Source organism: Rhinopithecus roxellana, chromosome 7 (genome assembly GCF_007565055.1).
Source record: "Rhinopithecus roxellana isolate Shanxi Qingling chromosome 7, ASM756505v1, whole genome shotgun sequence".
NCBI lineage: Eukaryota > Metazoa > Chordata > Mammalia > Primates > Cercopithecidae > Rhinopithecus > Rhinopithecus roxellana.
In genome coordinates this window covers 116,575,556-116,585,354 of record NC_044555.1, presented here as the reverse complement: position 1 = coordinate 116,585,354, position 9,799 = coordinate 116,575,556, and the positions used below count along the sequence as shown (strand labels likewise).

The following is a 9,799-nucleotide window of genomic DNA, read 5'->3' as shown; positions in this document are numbered from 1 at the left end:
TCCTGCATGTAAACACTGAGAACAACTTCCAGCACTTGAATATCCACTCCTTCCCCTACCCACATACTGGCTGAATTCATGTTGGGAGACTACATTTACTATGAACATATACCCCTCATTTGAAACAAGACTAGGATACATGGTAAAGAATGCTTATTCACTAAAATTTTGACAGACTCAAGGCCATTATTTCAGATTGGAAAGAGGAAATTTAAAAGAACTACATGGACATTGAGTAAAAGAACATGGATTGAAATTTGCCTGGCAGTAGCCTAAAAGTAAATGGTCTTCAAGGTGCATATGCAAGAACTGTAGGAAGGAAATGGGATAATTCACATCTCCACCAATAATTAAATGTAGCCACACTAGCTTGGAGGGATTTGAGGTGAGACATTTAAAATACTAGGTCATGGTGGGTGCTGGAAGACAAAAGAATGAATCACTTACTAGGAATGACTGTGGGGAAGGGCTTGAAGGAACCATCCCCTCGCTTCCATGTGAGCCATGAACATTAAACATGGAGAAATGAGGAGAGGCGGCAGATCCGTTTGGGATGCATTATCTTAAGGGGATGCTGAAAAAACAACAGCATTTGGTTTCCTCTATACCCCTTTCCCCTCCCCGGCAAGCCCAGGGAGTGGGCAGCAGTGGTGCTTTGTGATGCCAAAGCCACGCTGGGACTGCCATTGGCTGGGACGCTGCCTGTATGATCAAACAAAGCTCAAGGGCGTGGCTTTGCCTTGTCACCAGGAGGGTATATATAGGGAGGGCAAGAGCTCTGGGACATCCTCCTGGGAAGCTTCAATATAGCTGTGGAAGTCTGGACTCTACAAGAGCCTACTAGAGACATTCTACAACCAACCCCAATCATGGAACAGCCAACTTCAAGCACCAGCGGGGAGAAGATGAAGAGCCCCTATGAATCCAACAAAAAAAATGATGAGGTAAGACTGTTAGGTTTTGAAGGGAAGGCGAGGGTGAAAGAAAGACACACTGAGAGGGGGTGGCTCGAACAGCAACACAGGAATATGGCAGACACCTGTGGCAGTGGGGGGCCCGCTTAATGCCAGAGCCCACCGCTGCTTACCGGCTGGGGTGCTTGTAGGTATGGGTGGGAGGGGCCTGGGCAGTATGGCTTCCTGCCTGGCAGGATATTGATAAGATGGTTTTATGATCAGGCTGTTTGGCCCTTTTTCCAGTGGGATGTCATTGTGGTGTTTCTTGGAACTTTGCCCAGCAAGATACGATAGGAAAGTTTCTTTAGTTGGGCCTTTGTCCACCTTGTGTTACAATGAGTAGGCAAGATTTTTCTCCCGGCCCGAACCCCCATGGAATGTTTCACTTTGACCAAGGTCTGCAAAATAGCAGGGGGCTTACTAAATGGTGGTTTGGACTCGCATTCTTGCCTTCTACTTTAGTGTAAAAGGAAGAGGGTCGTTGTCGAGTATCTGGCTGCTTCCCGCTGAATGGGGGAGCTGTAATCAGGGTTTGGGTTTTGAAGCAGTGGGTGTTGGACTTCAGAGTTGTTTTCCTGGAGGCACTGGTACTGGATTGGCAGAGGAGAAGGATGGTTTCAATGTGTTGCAGGACGAGGGAGTTTAGCCTTCGGGAGATAAAGCGGGACATGAAGGTGAGTATACATGGGCCAATTGTAGTATTAGGAGGAGGAAGATTAACGGCCCTAAGAAAGGGGCCACCTGCTATCTCAGTGTTGAGTGCAGCAGAGATGTTTAGTTCTGCTAACACTAGAATGAGATGTAGAGCCTGCTTAGTGTGTGTGGAGGAAGATGAGACAGAAGCTACTAAAGGAACCTGGATGGTCTGCTTGTTAGGCAAAATGTTAACGTCTAGACTGAAACACCAGGGTACATGTTCCTGACCAATTGGCCAGTAGACAAAGATAAGAGTTTGTGCCATAAAGGAAGAAGACGCTGGGGGTGGACAGACAAAAGTTGTAGGTTATGGTAGCAAGCCATGAGAAGGTGGGGGTTGAATTCTGCACAAACCCTTTGTTTTAACTTTTATATTTTTCCAAGTTGAATAGCTGCCAGCAAGGGTAGCCCGTCTGAGGGCCTGATAGGAAATGGTGGTGGGGGAGGAGGTGAAGGCTGGTTTTGGAAAGAGAGAGATAAGTGGGTTTTTGTAACCAATAGCCACTATGGTCCTGACAGGGCAGAAGGGTACAGGTTGCAGTTGATGAAATTGTGCATTTTTTCCAGGGAGTGCCCTTGAGTTGGATACATGGAGAGTGGTGCCGTCAGAGAGGGGAGGGGTTGGTAAGAGGTGTGGGAGGGGTTAGTAAGAGGTGTTTTATGGAATCCGACTTGTATCATGCTTAGTTAAGAGGCTATGAGGCGAAGGAGGGTGATAGCCCTGTGTGTGACTGTGTGGGTGGATTTGATGGATTAGGGGGAAAGGTGATTAGCCGAGCAAGATTATAAACAGGTTTGGGGAATGAATTGGTCAACTAGGTGAGATGCAGGTTTATTTTGGACTGAGTTCATGTGGCCAGGTTGACAGGAAGGGTTGTGAATTGCTGGATTTGTGTGGACAAACAAATTTAACAGTTGGAAGGAAGAGGGGAGTGTGACTGATTTACAAGGCAATGTGTGAGGCTGATGAAGGGTGCTCAACTGTTAGAGGCTAGGGGTCGGAACTTCGAATATCCCACAGACAAAGAGGACAAAAGAAGAAAGAGGAGATTTGAGTAGGAGTGAAATTTTGGAAGGTGCCCTGCAGTCATACCTCCTGGATTAGTGTGAGAAATTGGTAGGACTATTCAGGGACATGGGGAAGGGAAACCAGGAAAGGTCTGAAATCAAGTAGGAGAAAAAAGATTGGAAATTGGAGACGGAGAGTGTTATGGACTAAGGGTTGGCAACTTCTGGAATTCTTGTTAAGTACAGTGAGGTTGGTCCTGTGAGGGAAGGAGAATAATTTGGGGGGGAACAAATTTCTACATGTGGATCTGGTGCTCTTTTTAGTTTGCAATGGTGCATTCTGTGTGGAAAAGATGTTAGCTTTGCCCCAGTCATAGTAGTTAGGATAACCTGGTGAGGACTTATCCACTTATGTTGGAGAGTGGAGGAGGAGGAATCTGTGATTCAGACCCAGTCCCCTGGTTATAGGGACAGGGAGGAGTGTTTTCAGGATGGACTTTTAGGCTTAGTCAAGTAAGCATTTACATACTGTCTTATTAGATGTTGGGTGAGGTGTAACGCTGCTCAAGTATTCCATATAGAAGGGGGAGAAAATACAGGGAGATTCTGGAGGATAAAGGGGCATTGGTACATGAGCTTAAATGGGCGTAAACTGAGGGGCTTTTGGGAAATGACTCATAAATGCATGAGGAACAGTGGGAGAAGTGAAGTCCAGGCCATTTTATCCTTTAGGGAAGGTTGGTTAGTTGCTGCTTTCTAAAAAAAATTTCCTGAAGATTCTGGGTGGTAAGGAATATGCAAAGCCCATTTAATGTTTAGAGCCTTTACCAGCTGTTGGTTAAACTGTGAAACAAATTGGCCCATTGTCTGACTGGATGCAAAAGGAGAGTTTAAACCGGTGGATAATATGGGTGGAGAGAATAGAAGCGATAGTGTGTGCCTTTTGGTGGTGGTAGGAAAAGCTTTTATCCATCCAGAGAATGTATCGCCTATTGTCAGAAGGTATAGGAATCATTTTATGGGGGGCATGTGGTTGATGTTGATTTGCTAGTCCTGCCCTGGTAAGTGTCCTCAGGCCTTGTGTGTTGGAAAGGAGGTGGTTTGATAGCTTCCTGAGGGGAAGTTCGAGTGCAAAGGGAACATGCCTTAGTAATAGTTTTCAGATTGGCAGCCATGGTGGAAGAATGTATATAAGTTTTTAAAAACTGGAGTAGGGGCAGTGACCGGCGTGGAAACGGTTGTGCACATGTAAAAGTACAGAAGGTTTTTTCAACTTGGGCAAGACACTTTTATCGTTGAGGTAGAACCATTTTTTCCTGAATGGCGCCAGCCCGGGCAAGTGGGGTTTGTTCCTCCTGGGTATATACAGGGTGTATGCTGGGGAAAATGAGCAATAACGATGGGGTTGTAAGGGCTGCCTGCCAGGCTGCAGAATTTGTTGAAAGGTTTTTTTTGAGTATGGCATCTTTAGACTTTCGGCGCCCCTTGCAATGGATAATGGTGGCCATCAGAGGTAGTTTATCCACCCCCAGAAGCTTATGTATAAGTTTGCCATTTCTTATGGAGGTTCCTTTTGCAGTTAGGAAACTCTGTTCCTGCCAGATTAAGGCATGAGAGTGTAGTTCATGGTATGCATATTTGGAATTGGTGTAAATGTTGACCCTCTTTGCCTTCGCTAGGGTGAGGGCCCTGGTTAGGGCAACTAGCTTTGCCTGTTGAGAGGTAGCATGGGGTGGGAGAGCATTGGATTCTAGGAGTTTATTTTCAGCAATGATGACATAACCAGCTGCTGGACATGGCTGCCTAAAAGAGCTTCCATTAATTAACCGTGTGTGTGTTCCCTGCAAATGGGCAGCTGAAATGTGTTAAAAGGAGAAGGAGAGGGAGTCTAAGAGGTCCAGGCGCGAGTGAGAGAGCTTAGAGTCGGAAGTGTTCACATGGATGAGGGTGGCTGAGTTGAGAGTTTTATATCTCTGGAAGGTGATTGGACGGTTACCTATGAATAAAGCGTGTACCTGCTGAAAGCGGGATGGTGGGAGGGATAGAAGAAATTGATGGTTTATGGGGTCCTGTAGGTAATGGGAAGATGCAATAGTAATGTGTTGGTTGAGAGGGAGTTTCTGTGCCTCTAAGGCCAGCGATGTGGCCACACCCGAGATTTTTAGTCAGAGTGACCAGCCTTGGATGACAGAGTCCAGTTGTTTTGAGAGATGTGCAATGGCTCGTGGGGCATCGCCGTATGTTTGGCAGAGTAGTCCAAGAGCAAGGCCTTGGTCGGAATATACATACAAAGTACAGGGCTTGGGATTGGGCAGTCCCAGTGCCAGGGCAATTAAAAGGGCATTTTTTAGTTTTGAAATGGGATTTGTTGGGGCAAGCTGGGTTTAGGGGTTTTAGGATGGGCCCATGTGAGGCCACGTAGAGTGGCTTGGCCAGCAAGTCAAAGTTGGGAATTCACAGCCAGAAGTATCCCACAAGGCCCAAGAAGGAGGGGAGGTACTTTTTTTCTGTGGGTAAGTGGCATGTCACAAATTAGCTCCTTTCATTGGGTTGGGATGGCTCGAGAATTAGGGGTTAGGACAAATCCAAGGTAAGTAACTTTGGTTTGGGCTACCTGAGATTTTGTGGGTTAGGCCCAATATACTCGATTATGAAGGAAGTTTAAAACCTGAGTGGTGTGTTGAATGGACAGGTTAAGGAATGGGCTACAGAGAAGGAGGTCCTTGACATATTGGAGGAGGGTACTAGGAGCAAGGGGAAGTTCAGCTAGGTACTTGATGAGGGCCCGTCTGAACAGGTGAGGCCTATCCCGGAACCCCTCTAAGAGTACAGTCTATGTGTAAGTCCATGTGTAAGTCCTGTAAGAGTACAGGACATGTGAGTATTAGGATTTGACCAAGTTAAAGCAAAAAGACTTTGGTAAGCCGGATTTAAGGGAATAGTGAAATAGTCGTCTTTTAGTTCCAATACAGAGGACCCACAAAGATGTGTTCCTTGTCCTCCAGGGTGAGGGTAGAGGAGAGGATGACATATATATCATGCCAGGTAAGGTTGTAAGATTTAGGGAAGTACAGAAATTCCTTGCAGAAAGAGGTAGGATCCATTGAAAAGGAGCCAAGTCTCTTTTTAATATGGGAGAAGTCAGCTAGGGAACTTGAATTCAGAATATGCTTTCAGCCCTCATGACCTCCTGCAAGGGAAGACTTTGGAAGGCCTTTGGGCATGTGCCTGGTTTCTGGAGATAGGGAGTTAGGCGTGAGACCTGATTTGATGTGGAGAAGGAAGGGGGAATGGAGGGCGACAGTAAGGGGGTGAAGGAGTCAGATCCGAAGGAGAAGGTGGAGGGAATGGTGGTGGGCAGGAGACTGAAGAACGGGTGTGTTGGCCAGGTTGAAATTCAGAGGAGGAAGCCTTGTCTGTAGGAGGAGGCATTTTGGGGGGGTTTCTCCTTGTGCAGGAAGATTTGAAATGGTGAACAAAATTGGTAGAAAGAGAGAGTGAGGCATGAAGCAAAGCACTTCAGATCATTTACCATTGTGTTGGAGAAAGTTTTTTAGATTATGTTGAATTTGGAAGTTTTGTTTTTTGGAAGAGGGGAGTGAATACTCTGGATGGGAGCGAATACCCCTGAGGAAAGTGAGTACCCAGGAAGGGAGTGAATATGCCAGTGGAGAGCGAGTACTCCAGAGAGAAGTGAATACCCCAGAGGAAAGTGAGTACTCGATTCTGCCTGGGAGAAGGGACCTGGAGAGTCAGGGTAGCCCTGTAGCTATTCATGTTCCCCAGAGGCCAGACTAGCCAGAGTGGCAAGCGTTCTGAGGCTGTCCCCTGAGAAGGGAGGCTGCGGTCACCTGGTGACTGGGGAGAACTCTCACCCAGCACTGGAATTTTTTTGGAGAACTGGCAGAAATAGAGAGGAATCCACAATGGAGGAAGAGGGAGACTCATTCACTAATTGAAGCCCAGTGTTGGATGTGATGTCCAGCAATGGGGGTGATACTTGTTGCAGCCGCCTGGAAAGGGGAAGGAAGGAAAAATAAGAGGGAGAGTTTGATCAATATCTGGAGGTTAGCCCAGCACTGGAGAATATGAGAGAATAGGGGGAACAGGACTCAGAACAGGGAGTCCACTCAGGATCTGGAAATAGGCCCCAGTCTAGTTTGTGCTGCTTGCTGTTTGCTGCTTTCTGCTTTCTAGGTTGCAAGAGAAAACTTACCCATCAGAACCCAATCACCGTTCTGGGTTTTGGCACCAAAATGTTAGGTTTTGAAGGGAAGACAAGGGTGAAAGAAAGACACACAGAGAGGGGACATCTCAAACAACACAGGAATATTGCAGACACCTGTGGAAGTGGGGGACCAGCTTCATTCCAGAGCCCACCACTGCTTACAGTCTGGGGTACTTACAGGTATGGGTGGGAGGGATCTGGGCAGTACGGCTTGCTGCCCAGGAGGATATTGATAAGATGCTCTTATCGTCAGGTGGTTTGGCCCTTTTTCCAGTGGAATATCATTGTGGTATTCCTTTGCAGCTGCCTGGAAAGGGGAAGGAAGGAAAAATAAGATGCAGAGTTCGATCAATATCTGGAGGTTAGCCTAGGGCTGGAGGATACGAGAGAATAAGGGGAACAGGACTTAAGATAGGGATGTTTCTTTAGTTGAGCCTTTGTCCTCCTCGTGGTCAGGTGGTTTCTCCTGGCCCAAACCCCCATGGAATGTTTCACTTTGACCAAGTTCTGCAAAATAGCAGGGATCTTACAAAATGGTGCAGTTTGGACTAACCGATGACCCTACCCATGCTCCTCTTCTTCTTCCCCATAGATCCCTACCCTATGATTCCACCTTGTTCTTCTCTGGCACAAACCCCTTCCTCAAACTGCATTCCTTCTCATAAAGCCCCCCTTGCTATCCAGTCTCTATCCTATTCACCCAAAATAATGTCTTTCTGGCCCCTCCCTGTTTTCTCACCAGATGCAGGAGGCACCAAACAGAGTCTTAGCCCCTGAACAGAGTTTGAAAAAGACAAAAACATCAGAATATCCAATAATATTTGTGTATTACCACAAGAAGGGTAAGAAAATAAGTTCAAGTCAACTGGAGAATGACCAGTCCCAAGAGAACTCCATCGATCCAATCCAAAAGGAAGAGGATGAAGGCGTAGACTTATCTGAAGGATCTTCAAAGGAGGATGAAGACTTAGACTCATCTGAAGGACCTTCCAAAGAGGACAAAGACCTAGACTCATCTGAAGGATCCCCACAGGAGGATGAAGACCTAGGCTTATTTGAAGGATCTTCACAGGACAGTGGGAAGGATTAGTCACACATGGAGAAACCAAATTGGACAAATCATCACTACTGATGGCGATGATTACAATAAAATCAAGTTTGAGGAGTTGATGACTGTGTATATCTCTGCCTATTTTCTGGTGGTTAGAGGGAAGGGAAGGGAAGAAGTAGGCATTTGAGTAGGGAGGGATATGAGGTCCTGTAGGGTTGGCAGACAGACCCACAGGTTGACAGCCAGACACTGTAAATAAGGACTGGGGGAGGACTGACTCCTCAGACAAATTTTCTTCTTAAAATTTTGTCTCACTGGAGAGGAAGAAAAGGACTTGGTGTTTCTTGGAGCATGTGATTGTGTAGAAGAGCATATAAAAAGATCTATATTGGCCAGGCATGGTGGTTCATGCCTATAATTCCAGCACTTTGGGAGGCTGAGACTGGCAGTCATCTGAGGTCAGGAGTTTGAGACCAGCCTGGCCAACATGGTGAACCCCTGTCTCTACTAAAAAATATACAAAAATTAGCCAGGCATGGTATCAGGCACCTGTAATCCTAGCTACTTGGAGACTGAGGCAGGAGAATCGCTTGAACCCAGGAGGCGTAAGTTGCAGTGAGGTGAGATCATGCCACTGCACTCCAGCCTGGGGGATAGAGCAAGGCTCTGTTTCCAAAATAACAAAAATAAAATAAAATAAAATAATAAAATAATCTGTATTGTATATAGGTGACAGTGACACTCTTTCCAAAATGAAGACATCAAAATCACCACCTCCAGGCCACATACATCATAGTGGCATGGGTTATAACTCACCCAATGCTGTGAGCAACTGAAGCCCCTCAAATGGATCAAAAACCTCACCCTACATAAAGTAAGACATCATGTCACATACACTAAAATAATGGTGCTTGGAGGCCATGATCCCAATACTAGGGCATTTCTTTGTTAAGAAACTTTAGGTGGAACAGTAGCCTACCAAGTGTGGGACACTGGGAGTGGCCATTGTCTACTGCAGGCAATAAAGGAAAGCAGAGTCTACAGAGAATTTGAATACAATGATACAAATAAAAGTTGTTATTTTTATTACCACTTCCATACATCAGCATTTCTATAGAATGTCAATGATTAAGAATTCTTCCCTTGAAAAAAATATTGTTTTGATTGAAGGGAATACACTAGAGTGGTTTTGGCATCAAGTTTAGAGGGTTGAGTTACATTCTTTGAGTTAATTGCCAAGACCCTCTCCTGTTTGTTTACTCATTCACTCTCCTTTATTTCCATGACCCAGTTTTATTTCTCTTGTCTACATTGGCAATCATTGTAATGCGTTTGGTGTGTATCCTTTTCTCTGTATGAGTGTCAATACATGTTTTTTTTTTATTTTTTATTGTTTATGGACATTTGTTTTCAATTTATGGAGCCATTGTCAGTATTTAATGTTTCACTCAGGCCTGTTTTTTTTTTTTTTTTTTTTTTTTTTTTTTTTTGAGACGGAGTCTGGCTCTGTCGCCCAAGCTGGAGTGCGGTGGCCGGATCTCAGCTCACTGCAAGCTCCGCCTCCCAGGTTCACGCCATTCTCCTGCCTCAGCCTCCCAAGTAGCTGGGACTACAGGCGCCCGCCTCGTCGCCCGGCTAGTTTTTTGTATTCTTTAGTAGAGACGGGGTTTCACCGTATTAGCCAGGATGGTCTCGATCTCCTGACCTTGTGATCCGCCCGTCTCGGCCTCCCAAAGTGCTGGGATTACAGGCTTGAGCCACTGCGCCCGGCCACAGGCCTGTTTTTAAGATGCCTCTGTTTATATATAATCTGTTCTTCCCTTGTAAATGAATATATCAGGTACATTTTTGTATTTTGTG

The 9,799-nt window shown here is 45.8% G+C and overlaps 1 protein-coding gene across 1 annotated transcript; it reads left to right on the top strand.

Annotated features, from left to right (window-relative positions):
• The first annotated feature begins 791 nt into the window (after positions 1-791).
• On the top strand, positions 792-8,058 carry LOC104680861 (sperm protein associated with the nucleus on the X chromosome N3). Its single transcript, XM_030934579.1, has 2 exons — positions 792-944; positions 7,631-8,058. Exons 1-2 carry the CDS (start codon positions 870-872, stop codon positions 7,976-7,978), a joined length of 423 nt encoding a protein of 140 aa, XP_030790439.1. The 5' UTR covers positions 792-869; the 3' UTR covers positions 7,979-8,058.
• Positions 8,059-9,799: the final 1,741 nt, after the last annotated feature.

Excerpts from the sequence above, each read along its gene's own strand:
- LOC104680861 (XM_030934579.1), top strand. The coding sequence starts at position 870 with ATGGAACAGCCAACTTCAAGCACCAGCGGGGAGAAGATGAAGAGCCCC. Across the intron at positions 945-7,630 it reads CCAACAAAAAAAATGATGAG|ATGCAGGAGGCACCAAACAG; the intron begins GTAAGACTGTTA and ends TTTTCTCACCAG.